General features: G+C 40.7%; 1 protein-coding gene across 1 annotated transcript in view; it reads right to left on the reverse strand.

The window, feature by feature from the left end:
• Nucleotides 1-995: 995 nt before the first annotated feature.
• Nucleotides 996-19,706, reverse strand: part of DCTD (dCMP deaminase) — a 31,098-nt gene continuing 12,387 nt past the window's right edge. The window contains exons 4-6 of the mRNA XM_084627564.1: nucleotides 8,284-8,400; nucleotides 4,728-4,824; nucleotides 996-2,135 (exon numbers count right to left, since the gene is read on the reverse strand). Coding sequence (XP_084483690.1) covers nucleotides 2,057-2,135; nucleotides 4,728-4,824; nucleotides 8,284-8,400 — 293 coding nt within the window. The 3' untranslated portion in view covers nucleotides 996-2,056. The remainder of the gene's footprint in view (nucleotides 2,136-4,727; nucleotides 4,825-8,283; nucleotides 8,401-19,706) is intronic.

Consider the following 19,706-nt stretch of genomic DNA (forward strand, 5'->3'; position numbering starts at 1 on the left):
CACTATGAAAAACTAATCTATTCCTAGACTAAAAATTTCTTCATGTCAAAATGTTCTGTTTTAAAAATGGAGGGATGAACTGATGTAACAGCAGATACTGTAAAAGATGTGCAAGAGAAAAGTCATTCTTCAGACCATTTATTCACTCTGAAATGGAGCTCAATCTTTTTTTTTTAAGATCATGTTGTCAGTATTATGTCTTTTCTGTTTGACATGATCCAGACACTATAGAACAATAAATATGTTGTTCATAAGATATAGAGAACTCCTTGTGATATTTGCAACAATTGCATTTTAAAATCCAAAAATTCATTGTTGCAGTAACTACAAGAGATTTTCCCCCAATGATCAACCCAGGATAATTTGACATACCTCTTTACATTTCATCTCTTACAGACATACTGAAATAAACATGGAGCTCCTAGTACAAGCCGTTTGAGAACTGAGGTGGGGGTAGGAAAATTAGAAAGTAATTTTTAGATGCTCAAATAGTCAGTCCAATCTACCTCAAAATTAGCACATAAAAAAAAAAAATCTCTTGATTTCAGACCAAATTTCAGGTGAGAAACAATTATGGAAGTTGGAGGGAGTAAGGGAAAAGGTCACAAATAACTGACATCTTACCATTACACCATAATGTCCCTTTAGGAGCCAAGTGGTTTTTGAACATTACACTTTATGTAATGACATCACAAATGTACAAAATATGCTTTGCATATGATTGCAAAAACAGCAGCACTCTGGAGTCTAGCACATGTTGTAATATTATAATAATGAGTCTACTTCAGCATAGCAGATTTTAATAATACTTAATAGTACTGGTAGGAAGCCAAATTACATAATGTCCCAAAATATGGAACAGAAAGCCTTTACAGAAAAAAATAAAAGCTTACTGAAATATAACCATATTTAAAAAAAATATGATTACCTCTGGGATAAAAAAATCTTCTAAACAAAGCCATTAGGCATATTTAATTTAAAAAAAATCAAATTAAAGAAAAGGCACTCAAATCTATTCCCAAACCTCAAAATAAAATTAAAAAGGACATTATTTTAGGCAACATTTGTGAAAATGAAGGCACTGTGCCAGCATTAAGAAACAAGCTAAAACCACAATTACTACTTTTGGCATAGACAACCTCAACATGGGTTGAATATCTTGTTTCTCTCTGAGGACAAGAAATTATTCAGTTACCTTACAGGTTAATTCTGAGATTGAACTATATTGGATTGTCTAGTAGAAACTTAGACCAATAAACTAACTTCCTTTTAGGCAAGAAAATCAACTCCAAATAAGGTCCCATAGGTGAAAGTCCAATGATTTATTCACTTAGCCCCCATTAAGTTCTTGGGAAAAAGAATTTAAAGCCCCTCTAAACCGAATCCAACACAGAAAATTCTCCAAACATATCTAAAACACACACACACCATATATTACAATGTAAGACAGCAATTAAAAGAAAAATCACTACCACATCTGCAAATAAAAGTACATTGCAACACTACAGTTTGACACCACAATATTTTAATCTAATTGTTGTAACTTTTTAACAAGAATATTCTAGTAATTCTGTAGATTGAATATCAATATTTGCATGGACATCTCCTCTTACACTTCATGTGGATTAGCTATTTTGATCCCTGTATCCAATAAGGACAGATCCATATATGTAAGTGAGGTTTTCCAGCATGTTATTGCCTACAATAAATACTACTGTTAGACTGTCTTCAATGATTCTGACTCCATTTAATAGAGCAGATGATGGACACAATAAGAATCAAAACCATTTTCTTGCAGTACATATGCAGTACTATGTTTCCTCTATATAGTTCTAGATTTTAAAGTAGGCTTGAAAAAAATGCAGCAACCAAAAGTTTAGATGTAGATTCTGTACGACAAGGCTGACAGAGAAAAATTTCAGGCCTTACATTCTTCAGATGTCTACTTTGGCTGTAGTGGCTATTAAAAAGTTATGTGCGACTTCAAGATGAAAGGCATTAGCAGCTTCTCAGAAAAGGATAATCACAATCTTCTAGAGATTTAATGAGACGTAACTCACAGAGGCTTTTGACTCGGTCTGCCGTTAATTGAATCAAAGTCAATGATGATCTTATTGCACTTTGGTTTGAATTTCCTGAAAATAAGAAAAAATATGGATAGATATTAGCCAGTGAGTAGTTAAATATTTTGTTTGCTTTGGCGCCAACTAAATTTTTTTTTGAAGAAAATTTCCTTGGATTCACTTAGCGTTTTATCTCTATAGGAGCCAATTATAGTGCACCATACAGAGAGAAACCCGGACAAGAAAGACTAAGACAAAAAGACACATGGGGTTGTTTAGTCTGTATATTCTTCAGCTATTGGAGTTCATAAATTACCCAGGAGTCAAAGGATTTCTAACAACTTAGCTGCAGGAGGTGGCATCATGTTACAAGTTTTTCTGCAAAATTTTATCTCTTTTCTTTCCTGCCAAGTTTTCACAGCAAACTTTAAAAGTACACTTCAATAGTTTTTGAGCAAAGGGAATAGATTGCATTATGCATCATACAAGAAATAACTAAACTGGTTAAGAAGGAATCATTTAAAAATTATAACTTTAGAATTGTAAAATTAATATTGCAACAAAATGCATCCTTTTACACCATTAGAGCATCTGCTACTGCAGTTAGTAAGGAAGGTATTTGGGGACTAAATATATAATTTACAATCTATGAATAAACAAAAGGATTATGCAAATAGTGTGAATTTAGTGTCTCATTAGGCTCCACAATTCAGTTCCAGAGATTTGTTAAGTACAACTTGTATCCTTAATAATCAATACAACAGGTGAAAACAGTAAACACAGTAAAGGATATGTTGTTGACTACAGAAACCTTGAAGGATTATGATACCCATTTTGTCCAGACCAGCAGTCTGAAAAGCAAGTAACAACACTCACCATGGGGAAACTGTACTAAGATTTCACTTGTAAAGGAATGATTTATGCCTTACTTAGCCAAGTAGCTTTAGGGGAAGGAAATACACTGACTTTAAAAGTGAATTTCAAATACTGCTGCACTGGTTCATGGGTGTTTCTCAGCCCAGCAGGTAGCTTTCATCGTAAAATTTTCTCTGTCAGAATTGCTGTACTTGTAAAATTTAAGAAGGTTTTATATTAATATTGTAAAACTTTTTGGAATTTTAAAGTCTCCCCATGATTGCGTAATTAGTCTCACCCATAGCATGTTATTTGTATCAAACTAGCTGTCAGACAGATTGTCTTGAGATATCTCTGTCACTACTCTTAACATATCATTCAGATCCTCATTACTTCAGGACAGATATTTCAGGTTTTATTCTTTTCTTTTAAGAAAGCACACTGCGAAAGACCAGATGGTGATAGGGACTGATAAATGATTATACGAGAACGTCTTACCCTATGTGGCTGTGTGATGGAGCAGCTGCCCCACAAAGCTAGATGGAAGGTTAAAGCAGTCCTCAGGGAGGCTGCGCAAAACCCAACCAATGGGAGGCGGGCATGAAGAGAGCCAATCAGCAGAAGATTTGTCGGAGCAGCCAATCAGGGCCAGGGAGGCCATATAAGAAGAGCTGCTCAACAGAGCAGGGGTAGTCTCTCCCTGGACTGCAAGAGAATGACTGGTTGCCTTAGAGATGTACCTTAGCTAGAGCAGAGCTGGGCAGGGTCAGGGGGGCAATAGGGAGCTCCAGCCTGAGGACTGCCAGAGCGAGGCCCCTGATAAAAAGGGCCAGGAAGGTGCTAGGGCTACGGGGAAGTGGCCCAGGGAAATAGGCGGTAGGAATTAGAGGAGCGGCAGCACGTGGTCGCCAGCTAAAGGGTCCCTGGGTTGGGGCCCGGATTAGTGAGTGGACCCAGACCCCCCTCGCTCCCAGTACCCTCACTTGTCACAGAGGGGGTGGCCAGTATTCAGACTGCAGTTATCCCCTTGAGGTGAGGGACTAGACTGAAGGCTACAGTAGGCCGCAGCAGCAAGTGGATGGACTAGAGACAGCCAATTCCCCTGAAAGGGGGGAGAAAGTGGAGTGGGGCACAGCCTGAGGGCCATGCCCAGAAGAGGATGCCACGGTCTGGGGAGCGATGCGCATCTTAGAGGTAGAGCAGAAGTGATGGTAGTGAGACACCACTAGAGAAAGGCGCATTGGCAACCAAGAGTTAATTCCCAGCACAGCCAGCAGGAGGTGCCAAGGTGGTGAGTCCTGCCCTATCACAAGCTGGTTTAACTCCAGCTCAGACTGGTTGCGACGGAAGGTTATTACCCTTCCAACAGGGCTCCACGGTCTACATAAAACAAATTGGTGGTTCCAGTCCAGCTCCTATGAGTACACACACACCAGAAACCACCACCCCAATTGGCAATCTTGATGGCAGTCTCAGGAGAAAGGCCAAGGACTGAATGAATATTGGGGTGAGAAGGTAGGTCACTCCCAAGTCCACGAGATTGGACTTAAAGCACATTGGCAGGGCACAGTACAGAAGCATCTGCTGCTGTTCTCCAGGGAGCACACGGTCAAAGGCTATCAAAGGTGCTGAATTGACTGGTACTAAATCTGCATGAGAGTTTTTGTAAGAGAATTAACTGTACCACAGAAGTTACATAACATAAGGAGAAAATAAAGCTTTTGCCTAAAGGTTGTCTTCCTCATACAGCAATTTCTTCATCTTCACATTTAAAATCAACCACCACCACCAGTCAAGACTATGTCTTACCTGTATATAATTCCAGCTAAATCAAACAGGCGACGGGCAGCTGTCATTTCAGGGCTATCATGGTATTTGTCAGACATAAAAATAACTTCTTTTATACCTAGAAATATTTTATCAAGAGACATGCTAGAATTACAAGCAGAAATAAATATGGTAGGGAAAAATAATTTAGATGTATACAGGCTAAAAAGGGCACCTATCCATACACTCTAGGTGCCACATCACATGAAAATGTATTATAAATTGTACCCTAAGAGTGGAGCAGTACAATATAGAGCTGTTCAGAAAATAGCTTCCCCATGAAAAATTTTTGGTGAAAATAAAAAAATTGAAATTTTCCATGAAAAACTGAAAACCAAGAAATTTCAGCCAAAACCTGAAAAGTATGTTAAAACAACAACAACAACAAAAAAAACAACAAAGAGCTGAAGTTTTCCATGGAAAGCACACACTTTCTGTGAAAATTTTCATTTAGTTGAAAACACAATTTTCCATCACAAACAATTTTGATGGAAATTTTTCACTTAGCCTTTGTACAAACCAATGTGACTCATCATAGTTAAACCAGGAAGCAATTCCCCATTTTTCAAATACAGGCCCTACATATGGGTAACTGACTGTGCCCCAGCTCTTAATTAACTACTCTTGTCTTAAATAGGTCAGAGGAGAAATGAAGAGGCAGAACCAGGAGTGATATTTAAATATTTCAATGGCTACCACATTTTCTCTGTTAAAATACTCTCCTAATTAGGATGACTATTAACACTTAACTATTTAACTACTGATCAAAGCACATAAGAAAGAAAATGAACAACTATATTGTGAAGAGCTGCGAACCTTTTATTTTTGTGTCACAAATGAGTACACCTTGGTCTGGATGCAAAACACCAATAGTTCTTTTTCACACCAGTTTCAATCCCTGTAAAGTTCAGAACACATTAACTATGGATTAAATTTGGTTCTTGTAGAATCCTGGTCATCAATGTCACAGTTACTCTGCCCCCTCCTGGTCTCTCTGTGTGCCCCTCTACCCCTAGGTCTCAGAATGGAATCACGTGATTCTCCTGCTCTCAAACCAAGTACTGGAGCGCAGACTCCTGTGTCAACCATGATCACCTTAGAGGTCTAACACACCCTGCTGTTCTTTTTCCTCCAGGACAATGACAGTGGTAATCAACAATCAAAGCAGAGCATCATTTATTTAGAAGAAAAAGCACTACAGAAAAAAAAGTGTGTCTTAAAAACAATTAGCCAACCTAAATTCTATGCTTGCTTTTCCTTAATGTTTACCATTCCCTAAGATCTGGAAAGGCCAATTCCTTTAGACTCCTCCCAGAGTCTGTCTCTATGTGTCAGCAGCTTCTGACAAGTACCCCGACCTTCACAGGAATCAGACTTTTTAACTTTGAAGTCCTTTTATCTGCTAGATCCCAGTATTACCAAACAACATTCACAGCATATGGGACACAAGTTATAGGATCTCTGAAACTAAAATTTGGGTCCTCTTGTCTGTCTAACATATATCTAAATGCACTTATTTAGGAAGCCATTGTATTACTTCCTTGTTCGTTTTTCTAATAGCCCCAATAGAAATCAGATTAATGCATCTAGAATAACTTCTCACTGACCTGGTCAAATGCAGGACTTTGGCTATATGGACACTGAGTTTGCAGAAAGCCTGGTTGTAAATATATTCCACACTAAGCCTGCCATGCAGTAAGTATCTGAGGGCTTTCCTACTGTGCACTAAAAGTTCCTTAGTGCACTCTAATCTACTCCGGTTTCAAAGCAGGACAGATTAAATCATATTAGGGGACTTTTAGTGCATGGCAGCAGGATCCACATGAACATTTAGTGTCACTGGTATATGGGGTGTTCACTTCTCCGCAGGGCTAATCCACAAAATTTTCCCCAGAGCCAAATTCCATTCTCTGCCCTGCCCCCAAGTGTGCCAGGGGTCCTAGTCCCCTTAGGCAATTCCTCACCATGGAATCCAGGGTGAGGCAGTGGACTGCATCCTTGCCCCCTGGGTTTGCACTCTATGATGACTGTGGAGTGCCTCTTTTCCCCGCATGTGTTGGGGTGAGGCAACCAGCACTTCCTCCCATCTGCCTCAGGTCCATTTACATTTTTATAAATCATTGCAGTTATAGATGAAGGAACAAATATCTTTCCCTCTCCCTCCTGCTCTGGCGGGTACCATATGGTTAGGAACATTCTTTACCAGTCAAAGTGTCCCTTCTCTCAGTGAAGTTTGGACGTACAGTACCTTTCACCCACTTCTACTTGTGATTGGCTACAGCAATGTTCAGCTCTGTCTCAGTTTCCTTGGTAAGGATAGGCAGTGAGCTAGCTTCCCTAGTCACAGAGTCAGGCTTCAGAGAATTTACATGTGGGCCTGTGTGACTGTCATCTCCCATGCAGAAATGGATAGAGGTCCTTCTCCACCCTCCACTTTATACACTTGTTCATAAATGCTGCACATGTAGCTTCACTTTAAGAACCTATCCCTATTGTCACAAGTAGGTGTAATTATACCCCCCCTCCATCCTAGCTTCTCCATTCAGATTTTGGATGACACCTTCACTCACTCTTATGGCCAACTGGCAGCACCTGATACCAGTCTTTTGTTTGTACAGGGAAAAGAGCAGGATTTTGGCTTAAGCATACAATATATCATACCCAAGTAATACATCAAAACGTGTATCTTCTAGCATCCCAAATACCAACATTCCCTAACCTTCCTGGGTATGTATCGGAAGGTGGACCAAAGGCACAACAAAGGGCTCTACCTTGGGTATCTTCATTCACCTTTTACATCCTCCCAGAATTTGATGAGATTTCACTACATGAGGTCTGACTATAGTTCAGTGAGTCCCGGAATCCCTATACCCGGTAAATGTCTCCCCATTAACTTTCACCTTTTGCTCTCTCAAGCGATAACTCCTTTATAAATACATTTTGCTAACTCAGAGTTTTAGGAACTTAGGGAGGGAGTTTTATGGAACCAAAGTCTACTGCAGTTACACCAAATAATCTGAAAAAAGGCAAAACATTCAGGAACTTGCTGCAGTGGTCTAGATTTATAACAATTGTAATGAAAGATATAATTAAAGTAGGATCATAGAAGTCTTATGACATTTATGAGCAAAGATATTTTAAAATCTTAAAATATCTACCATGTATTACATTAAAATTAAAATTTCATGTATATACTCCCAACAGACCTCATGTCAGGCAGAAGTTTATTTCTTTTCCCCATACTCTATTCTGTGTGTCAGAGCACAGTAAACTGACAGTAATGATATGCAGCTCCTGGTCTAAGAAGTTGTAAACCTAAATTAAAAACATGCTAAGAATCACAGAGGATGCAATTAGCACTGGAAAAGCTTGGCACCACTCAAATGCAAAAACACAAGAAGTATCTTATGAAGCTGATAGTGCAATTAATTTAGATCTAAACAGCAGCAATTTAAAATCAAATAAATCTGTTATAAGGTGCTGATGAGCAAGCAGTGCTGCAACTCTGACAAATCAAGCTGGTATCTTTGCTCCTTACCTGCCTGGATGATGAGCTTTGCACATTCATTACACGGAAACAAGGCAACATACATGCTGCAGCCTTTCACATCAGCTGAGTTTTTGTTCATAATGGCATTCAATTCAGCATGGCACACTGGATTTTAAAAAAGTAGAAGAAAAATATTCATAATACTGTTCATTAAAATGAGTCAATCTAAAATTAACAGTGTTAAAAGGTAACTGCTTGTATTCTTTCAAAGTCAAAAAACCTGACTTATTCATTATAGAGGGAAAAGAAAAAAAATTAAACCAGAAATACCAAGATTAATGAAGGTCAATTGTTCTGACCAGGCTGCTGATTAGGAATGAAATCATTAAGCACATTAGCATTGCCATTTCCTAGCACCTATAGTAGGCAACGAAGCTCTAGGGCTGAAACTACTTAGTCTTCAACCACCTTAAGTATGGCAATATCTTACAGCTTCACAACTCTCTAGAGTATCTAATTGCCAATATAAAACAGCTCATTTATTGTTTACATGCACAGATAGGAACATTCTTATGGCTATACACGTGCCATGTACACTCTTAAGGGCAGGAGAATCATGAAGTAAAACTGAGCAGTTTTGTCCTCAGGGTGTCAGAACTGCTCAGCTTTGCTGCATGATTCTCTCACCCTGAGAATACACAAGAGACACTCATAACCACAAGAATGTTCTTATCTTTAATGTTAAGTGAGCATACTGATCATGAAAAGATGCCAGACTTCCTGAATGAAAAAACAAAGTCCTCTATTTCTCTACAGCACAAATATAGCAAAGGCAGCAGCTTCACTGTACCATTCCACCAACGTGCCTCAGCTCTTAAGAACAAGCCACATCTATAGGTCTAAATTCTCATACTGGACACACCAAGATGGTATTTAATGTCTTGCAAACTGGAGTATATTTCAGTCTCCCTAGACATTCAATCATTCAAGGCCCCTGGGCAGTGCAGTGATGTGTGCAATATAAAATACTGGATAGATGAATTAGATGGCAGTTCTAGCAGAGTACCCTCTGCTAAGTAATTTCGAGAACAATAGTGGATTTTGTGATTCGGATACCTGATGACTAGGAAAAGGACAGAGACCACCAACTTATTATAGAGATAGAATTCCAGGAATGCCACTCTGTGGGTCTGAAGCCTATTATGACTGTAGAGTCAGCATGAAGTGATGGAAACAGCTATAAGCAGGGTTAAGAGATCCTTTTGTTCAGAATGTCACCAGGCTCAATCATCTCTGGATTCTGCAGTCTGTTACTGTCCAGTTTTAAGTCCTCAGCCATTTTGATGTTCCAAAATTACACTGGATAGCGTACAGCTACAGTAATGAGGCATTTATTTATGCCATGCCAAGAACCTCAGGCCTGGTCTACGCTACACAGTTAGGTTGACATAAAACATCTTAAATCAACCTAATTAGGTCAGCGTACACACTACAGCTAATGATGTAAGTGCCTCACTATATTGTCCCACTGATTTAAGTGCCTCACTGTATTGACATAACTCCATCTCTGCAAGAGGCATAGGGCTTATGTTGGTGTGGTTAGGGCAATGCAATGTGTATGTGGACACTGCATTCCTTACACTGGTTGTTGTCTGTCTTATCAATTTCATGGCACTGTTTCTCAAACTATTGGGAGGTGCGAGCTGTATTTTTCTTTTCTTTTTTTTTTTTTTTTAAAGGGCTCCAGCTGTCAGCCCTGGGTGATTGAGGCTAGTGCAGAAGGGTTGTGCACATCTGAGAGGCAGGGGGGAAGAGGATAAAAGGGACAGCCAGACCCCACCACGGCTGATAGTCTGAGCCCCACCACCCTGGCTTGGACTCTCCTCCTCCGCTCCCAGTCACTCACGGGGAGGCAGCCCGTACTCTCCTTCTGCTCCTCCCTCAATCAGTCAGCTGGAGGTGGCAGTGGGGCTCCGACTGAGAGCCTTAAGGCTGCAGCGGCAGCACAAAAGTAAGTGTGGCAAAGTGGTGCTAAGTTTGCGTAAAAAGTGATAGACACTTTTTAACATGGGCATAGTTTGAGGGGACAGGAGATAGCGTTTCCCCCCCAAACTGCAAGTTTTGGGCAGGGGTGCCGCCACTCCATGCCTGCCAAGGCTTGAAGTATGTGCGGGGGGGGGGGGGGGCGCGAAGGGGCACGGAGGGAAAGAATGCTGCCACAAAGCTCATCCCCTGCAGGTGCCTCGCTGCTCATCCCCCAAACTACACCCACATTAAAAAATGGGGGGCATGGCCCCTAGTTCTGGCACCAGTGGGCCCCCCCACCACACACTTCTACAATGGTTCCGGCACCCTTGCCTCCATGCCATGATAAGACACTGGAAGGTGAACAGTCTGGTTAATGTGAAATTCAGAAGGCACCTTAGGGATGAATTTGAGATGTAGGTGCAAAAACACTTTGTCCTTGTGAAAAACTGTGCATGTCAGGACTGCCACAAAGGCCCCAAGCTCCCCCACTCTCCTAGTGGAGGTAATTGGCTGTCAGGAAGGGAACATTCATGGACAGGTGAAGAAGGGAACAGGAGGCCAAAGTCTCAAATGGTGCTCTTATAAGCACAGAGGTAGAACCCTACAAATCCGCGGATACCTGCTTTATAGGATCTCAGAGGTAGGAAAGCAGCTGTCTGCAGCTCAAAGCCTATAAGCTGCTTCCCCACCTTCCAGATCCTATACTCCCTCTCCCCATACTTATTTACTTTGCAGAAGCAGCTGCCTCCTTCTCCAACTGACCTGATATGGCAATGACATCAGAAGAGGTTTCCTAAATTGCTTGGCTGCTTAAACCACCAGGATCGGAGCATGGGGAATTTTGTTCCCTGTCTTGACCTGTGATCACCCCTTTCTCTCTATACAGGGGAGAGAGAATACAGGATCCCAAAGGTGGGGAAGCAGCTACATAGGCTATGAGCTGCAGACAGCTGCTTCCCCACCTTTGAGATCCTATATACAGTACACACGCATGCACACAGATGCTCCTCCTGAGAGGCACTGAGAGATAGTGTGCTGCTGCAGATGCAGTGCACATGTAGATACAGATAAAAGATAGGGTGTGGATCCCAAGTTGAATACAAGCTGATTCTTGCAGATGTGGATTGGATGCAGAGCCACATTTTTGTATCTCTGCAGGGCTCTACAGAGAGGACAAGGTTCAGATGCCACGTAGGGACTGGTTTAGAACTGGAAGGAATGTCCTTATGATATCTTCAGGAACCTTGCAGTAGTGGGATGTGTAAAGACTAAGCATCCCTCCACACATGGCCTTCTAACATTCCCCCAACCTCACCAAGCTCTTCATCAGAGGCAAGGTCCCCACAGACCAGAGCAAAAACTCAAATCAGCACCAGACCCTACCAGAACAACAGATGCAAAACCTGCATACATATCTCCACTACTATAATGATCAATATCCCCCCGCCCCAACACACCTTTCAAGATTCATGGGTTCTAGAGATGCCTATGATGGCATGTGGTGTACATCATCCAATGTAGCAAATGCCTCAGCAACTGAAATCAGATAATCATTATGCTCTCGAATGAACGTGCACAGGAAAATTATAAGAGACAAAAACACTATCACCCGTAGGCAAACAATCACTCCTTATCTGATCTCTCAGTACTCATCCTCAAAAGGAAACCTGCATAAACCCTGCATAACAAGTGATCCCGGGAACTTAAAACATAACTCTGCTGGACACTAAAAACCATGGACTCAGAGACCATGGTTTTATGACTCCTTACATCAGTTTGTAAACAAATCCCACTGCTTGCTAGCCCCTAGTTGCCCGCTTCATTTTAAGTGATCCCCCCATCAAAATGTGTTAACCCTTTATGCTTAACAATCTGTCCCAAATTGTATTTAGTTCAGACACACTGATTTCATTCTTGAAACCTGAGGAAGAACTCTGTGATGCTCGCAAGCTTGTACTTTCCAACAGAAGTTAGTCCAAGAGATGATATTACCTCACCTGCCTTGTCTCACTTATATAATAGATGGTAGAAATATTGTCTGATTTGACCTGAATGTGCGTAGACCAGACAGTAAGTAGAAATGTTTTGAATGCCTTGTGGACTGCTCAAAGCTCAAGCAGGTTGACACGCAGCCTGGATTCCTGCGGGAACCAGGAACCCTGGGCTCTCTGGTCATCCAGATGCGCTCCCCGTCCTAGAGATATATTTGTGATGAGTGCCTTTGTAGGTAACGAAGGAATAAAGAGAACTCTCCCAAATACTTTGAATTCCCATGTGAAGGATGTCAGTATGTTCTATGGAAGTGAGACCTTGCTGTTCAAGGAGCCCCTGCTCAAAGTGAATGCCGTGCTGAACCAGATCTGGAGGCACCATAAATGCAGACGTAGGTGACGTGCATGTAGTGGTCATGTGACTGACATTCAGCTCACAACAGAACTGTAAGCCACTGTGTTACCCCAGAGCCTCATCAAAAGTGAGCTTTGCTGGAGATTACACTGTGTGTCAGCCACACCTGTCTGTCTGATTCACCAGCAAACTCCTTGAGATTCTTCCAGGCCAACACTTGCTTTGCAAGTAACAATCAGTGAACCCCATTTCCCAAGATCCCCAGATGTCTCCCTGTGGCATCCACTCCCTCTCACTGGACACTTACAGAAGTTAAGTTTGCTGCCTCCAAAGAGACAGTGCACACACCAGCTTGTTAGTTTAGTTGAGGACTCACACTTATATTGAAAAGTAACAGCACTAAGATAGTCTTCAGAAAAACTAAGAATAAGTTTATTAACAAAGAACAGAGATTTCAGTAACACTAAGCAAGAGGAAAGAAAGGTATGGTTACAAACAAAACAAATACAAAAAACATTTTCTAGTGATAAACTTAATTTTAGCAAATTACAATCTTTGTCTAATCTTTCTTACATCAAGTTAACAGCATCTCTAGCCCACAAGGCTAAGGGATCCAACTTTCACAGGCTCAGAAAGTGCTGTCCCCTAAGTGACAAATATTTAAAAATTTGTATTTGGTCCCCTTGTGTTGCCCAAAGTCCATAGTCTCGGCCTCAAGAGCCAGGAAGACTTCCTAGGATGCAGTCTGTGTCTTGCTTTGTTTACTTTATATGTAAATGCACTTTCATTGTCCTCTGGCTTCACCTTGTTAATTTACACTGGAGACACAGAAACAAAACATTTTTTTGTTTAGCACAGGCTGGGCTTATGCACTGCCTCCCAAACACATTTCCAGAATGCATATGTAAGTTTTTGTACACAACCCATACACTCATCACACAAAGAATGACAAAGGTGTAATGTGGAGGTAGTTGCAGCTTGCACCTCCTGGTATAATTGACCTGTGAGCAGTCAATCATCCAAGTAGGGAAATATCAGATTGCCCTGTCTGCAAAGGTACACAGACGCCACCACCACAAGCATCTTCGTAAAGGCCCTTGGGGCCATCAAGAGGCCAAAGGGGTGCACTTAGTAGTGAAAGAGCTTTGGGCCTATAGTGAAATGCAGGAATCCCCTGTGAATGTCCATATGAAAACGTGTCCTTCAAACGGAGGGCCTCAAATCAGTCACCTTCGCTGAGGAAGGGTATTATTGAGCCAAGGGTAGTCATCCTGAACTTCGAGTGACATATAGAGATTTAGCTGTCTGAGATCCAGGATTGGTCTCCAGCCTCCCTTTCTTCTTGGGGGAGAGGAAGTATCTTGAGTAAAAGCCATTCCCCTCATGACAAAGTAGGACAGGCTCTATTGCCCCCAGCTGGAGAAAGGAATCCATCTCTGCTTGAGAATCCTCTAATGCAGGGGTCATCAACCTTTCAGAAGTGGTGTGCCGAGTCTTCATCTATTCACTCTAATTTACGGTTTTGCATGCCAGTAATACATTTTAATGTTTTTAGAAGATCTTTCTATAAGTCTAGAATATATAACTGAACTATTGTTGTATGTAAAGTAAATAAGGTTTTAAAAATATTTAAGAAGCTTAATTTAAAATTAAATAAAAATGCAGAGCCCCCCGGGACCCAGGCAGTGTGAGTGCCACTGAAAATCAGCTCACGTGCCGCCTTTGGCATGCGTGCCATAGGTTGCCTACCCCTGCTCTAATGAGAGGGATTCCTGGAAAGGGACAGGGAGGGGGCAGACAGTAACTCTCACATAAACCCATTTGATATAATATCCAGGATCCATCTGTCCAGTATGATAAGGTGCCTCATTGCAGAAAATGTGCCAGGCAGCCACTGAATGGGATGGCAATAAGCAGTGTGGAGACCGGTTGGCGGTTCTGATGCATCTCATCAAAATGACTTTCTGGGACTGAAGAGAAGGGACCAGTTGGGCTGGGTGCCTATCACACAGGAGTCCTTTTCTGGAAAAATGGATAGAGGTGCTGGGAGGAACCTCAGAGGAGGCCTAGAATATTTTCTCCAGGGTACAAAGAGAGTGAGTGAGTGTGTATTTATTATGTATATCCCCAGAAAGCGGAGGGTAGACCAAGAGTCCTTAAGCGTAGGCAGGGAGTCATCTGTTTTCCTCACTGAAAAGGGGAGGGCCTTTACAGTTGTTTGAACCTCTTTGGGGAACACAGGCCTGGAGTCAATCTCATGACAAGGGAGTCATGGAGCATGATGCCATCTCCACCATAATAAGGGACACTTTGAGGGAAAGATCTGGTGACTAGCTTGTTATGAGGAGTAGGCTTGAGCTGGTGCAAACAACCTAGATCACTAAGGAGTTTGGGTGAGAAAACAAATATTCTGCCCCTCTGGAAGGAACAAAAGTACCTCTTCTCAGCCCTCTTAGGGGATAGGGTGCAAGTGGCAGATGTATGTCAGATTGCTTTAGTAGGCTCCACTATGGCTTTGTTAAATCATAAGTGCCACTCAAGAGAAAACCACAGCCTACAGAATGTCCAAGAGCTTATGTTTGAGATCCTGAACCACCTCAGATGGTATCTGAAGAGATTCTGTAATCCTTCTGAGAAGGTCCTGGTACTGCTTATAATCACCCAGCAGCAAGGGAGAGGCTCATGACACTGCCTCATCTGTTTTTACAGACAGAAAGAGACTCAAGGGATTGAACTGATTTTACAAAAACTGTCAAAATAAAAATATTAATTTAGGTGAAGCTCAAGCAAGAAAGCTTTCATTCCAAAAGCAATGTGTTTGAGAAAGTCTTGAGCAACTGAAAAAGCGAGGAAAGAGCTAGAGCAAAATATTTTGCTTTGGCTGATCTGAAATTGCATTGATTTAAAGGATCTGCATCCCTCTCAGGTGGTATCAGTTTACCCCCTTTATACACAGTTAGCCTATCTGTGCCTTAATTTACCTATGTGACTGGTTTAATATGTGACATGTCAGTGGAAGAGCCAGAAATTGAACCCAGGAGTCCTGACTACCCTATGTTAATAGGTAAGTAGTTCTCCCTAGTTTTCTAGCATCTTGATACCAACAGGCTGGGAACGTCCACCATTATTAACAATACATATTGGATTACAAATCCCAGTTTCAAGCAATAAGAGATTAACTCCTCTATTCATATGAATTCTGCACAGGTATATAATACACCATAAGGTTTCCAAAACTGAGACTGTTAGAGCTACCAATTTTACAATATCCTGTGGGGAAAATTCCACCCCCCTTTCCCTCCCTCCGTAAACGACAGCAGGGTCAGAAAAACATGTTAAGTTCTCATTACATGGTTATTTCTACTGCTAACCAAGTCTTTGGAGAATATTTTCCGAGCCACTTTTTCAGAATGGAAGCCAACATTGGAACCTTATCTACAGTGTTGACTATTTGTGAATGCTTTAATAAAAAAAAGTGTGTGTGGGGGGGAGGGGAACTAACCTCACTACTCTTTAGCAAGAATATATTTCTTACTACTATCTTATTGCCTACCATATCACATTTCTACTTCCTTTCACCTTGCACCATATTGTCCCATGTTGAAGGTCTGATCTAGTGTTAGGATCTAATATTTAACCCAAAGTCTTTCCTATAGTACATCAAACAAAAGAGGCCTTTCTTCACACTATTCCTGTTGCTTTCTGCATATCCTCTATCCCGCCATGAAAATGTCCTCAGTGTATTGTAATGTCAAAACTATTCTTCCCACCTAATAAAAAAGTGTTTGGCCCAAACAACACTAATAAAAAGAACCATATGAGCATTAATACGTTATGTTTACTTGCTTGACCAAGAAGTTTGATAACAGATCACTATAAAATTTCACGTAGTAAGTAGCAGTCACAAAGGAAATCTGGTGCAAAGTTTGACTTTTCTATGTTACCATGCATTAACAATTACCTTTTGAAACAGACACTAAAGTGTTTTGAAATATTATGCACTAGAAATGGAACTGTATATACATAAAATGCATTATGTTATAAACTTTTGTTTTACTATAAAATAGAGTTAAATAGTAACACTTGCTTTATTAACAACAAAAAGAAAAAAGGAGTACTTGTGGCATCTTAGAGACTAACCAATTTATTTGAGCATAAGCTTTCGTGAGCTACAGCTCACTTCATTGGATGCATTCAGTCAGACTAACACGGCTGCTACTCTGAAACCTTTTATTAACAACGTGGTTAGTTGGGCAGTATGAGAGTTTATGAACTGTGTGATCCTTATATGTACCTTAAGTGAATGTATTGCCAACTTTTGTGGTTTTAAAGCAAGTGTCATATTTGGTGCGCTTCCTGAAAGTCCCAGCTCCTGGAGTTGTGAATGTGTGACAATCTCAGCTCTCATTAAAATAAAGTAAGTTTCTAGCTCTCCTGGTTCTGTAGAAAAGCTTGAAAATGTAACTTGAGTGTACCCTAGAAGTTCAAAAAAATCAGAAGGCAAATAAATTCTTAATAATTCATTACTGGGCACAGCAAAGAGAGAGGGAGGTGGCGCTAACAGTTTTTGAATGCTTACAGTTGTCAATACAGAAATGTAATTAACAACATCAAATCAGGTTTTACCTTGTCAGCTTGTTAGGGGATCTGGGGGTCATAGTGGATCACAAGCTAAACATTAGTCAACAGTGTAACACTGTTGAACAAAAAAAAAAAAAACCACACGCAAACATCATTCTGGGATGTTGTCAAGGTTCCTTCCCCACTCTGAACTCTAGGGTACAGATGTGGGGACCTGCATGCTTACTTTTACCAGCTTAGGTTAAAATTTCTCCAAGGCACAAACTATTTTACCCTTTGTCCTTGGACTTCCACTGCCACCACCAAACTTTATCTGGGTTCCTGAAAAAACGGAGTTTGGAAATGTCTTTCCCCCCCAAAATCCTCCCAACTCTTGCACTCCACTTCCTGGGGAAGGTTTGGTAAAAATCCTCACCAATTTGCATAGGTGACCACAGACCCAAACCCTTGATCTTAGAACAATGAAAAAGCATTCAGTTTTCTTACAAGAAGACTTTTAATAGAAGTAAAAAAGAATCACCTCTGTAAAATCAGGATGGTAAATACCTTACAGGGTAATTAGATTCAAAACATAGAGAATCCCTCTAGGCAAAACCTTAAGTTACAAAAAAGACACACAGACAGGAACATTCATTCTATTCAGCACAGCTATTTTCTCAGCCATTCAAAGAAATCATAATTTAACGCATATCTAGCTAGATTACTTACTAAATTCTAAGACTCCATTCCTGTTCTGTCCCCGGCAAAAGCATCACACAGACAGACACAGACCCTTTGTTTTTCTCCCTCCTCCCAGCTTTTGAAAGTATCTTGTCTCCTCATTGGTCATTTTGATCAGGTGCCAGCGAGGTTACCTTTAGCTTCTTAACCCTTTACAGGTGAAAGGATTTTTCCTCTGGCCAGGAGGAATTTTAAAGGGGATTACCCTTTCCTTTATATTTATGACAGATGTATTAGCAGGAGTGTTGAGAAGCAATTCATCGAACTCTACTCCACAATAATTAGGCCTAAAGCGGAGTATTGTGTCTAGTTCAGGGCGCCACAATTGAGGAAAGATGTGGACAAATTAGAGAAAGTCCAGAGCAGAGTAACAAAAATGATTATAGCTCTAGAAAACATGACCTATGAGGAATATTGAAAAAATTGGGCTTGTTTAGTCTGTAGAAAAGAAGGCTGAGGGAGGACATAACAGTTTTCAAGTACATAAAAGGTTGTTACAAGCAGGAGAGAGAAAAATTGTTTTCTTTAACCTCTGAGATCAGACAAGAAGCAATGGGCTTAAATTGCAGCAAGGGTGGTTTAGGTTGGACATTAGGAAAAACTTCCTAACAAACTGTCAGGGTAGTTAAGCATGGGAAAAAATTGCCTACGGAGGTTTTAAAATCTCCGTCATTGGAAATTTTTAAGAGCAAGTTAGACAAATACCTGTCAGGGATGGTCTAGACAATACTTAGTCCTGCCCTGAGTGCAGGGGACTGGACTAGAAGACCTCTTGAGGTCCCTTCAAGTCCTATGATTCTATGAAAATAATGAACCCTTAACTATATATTTTTAAAACACTTGCTTAAAATATTTTTCAGAGGTTAGTATCTGAGGTTATTTACAAAAGAGCCCATCCGCCCTAACAAAATTATAATGCCGATACTTCAAACATAAAGACAGTTTGTTTCATTTTACAAAGCACATACAGTGGAATGAATGCACATTTGTGTTTTATACCATGCACATTTTATTAAATCTGAATCTGTAAATATTTGAAAATAGGTTTGCTCAATTTATTCTTTATATTATGGCTCAAAGGTTTCCTATATTTGCAAGTCTTTTTGTCTCTAATTAAATTGTTTGTCACACAAATATTCCTAGATTACTGTGGAGACAGAGGACTTTAAGGGAATGAATCAACAAGCATTAGTATAAAGACATATGCTGATGTGAGAAAAATGGAGTACTTTAGGTTTGAAGTGAGAGGACATAGTAAGTCATCAAATCCATAGATTTGTTTAAAAAAAAACAAAAAAAAACACACAATACACACCAGAGGGCATTCAGTTTCAACCCCAATTGAAAGCAAAAGTTTTATCTAATTATGAAGAAGCTTCTGCATGTTGTACTGAACATATAGCTTTAGGTTCAGCTTTCAGCAAACTCTTAATAAATCAGCCATTCAAGACTAACCACTCTCACTCACACACACACACAAAAGCATTCACTGGCTGAGAGCCTCAAACACCTGAACTGGCAAAAGACCGAAGGGTAAAGTGCCTCCCTGTGGGATACTGAACACCCTCCTCTGGAAGAGTGGAGGGCACCCAACAGCTTGCAGTCCCAGGCCCTATTAAACCACTAAATGTTTCTCTGTTTAAAGACATGGCTACTGAAAGGAGATTCATAGTATCCAACTTCAAGAATCACTGCAACACATTATCCAGGTACTATGGTGCTCCACCACAATCACTATCGTATCCGAGTGCCTTGCAACCTTTAACATATTTATCCACACACCACCCGTCAGGTAA

The sequence above is a fragment of the Lepidochelys olivacea genome (genome assembly GCF_965140295.1).
Source record: "Lepidochelys olivacea isolate rLepOli2 genome assembly, chromosome: 4".
Lineage (NCBI taxonomy): Eukaryota > Metazoa > Chordata > Testudines > Cheloniidae > Lepidochelys > Lepidochelys olivacea.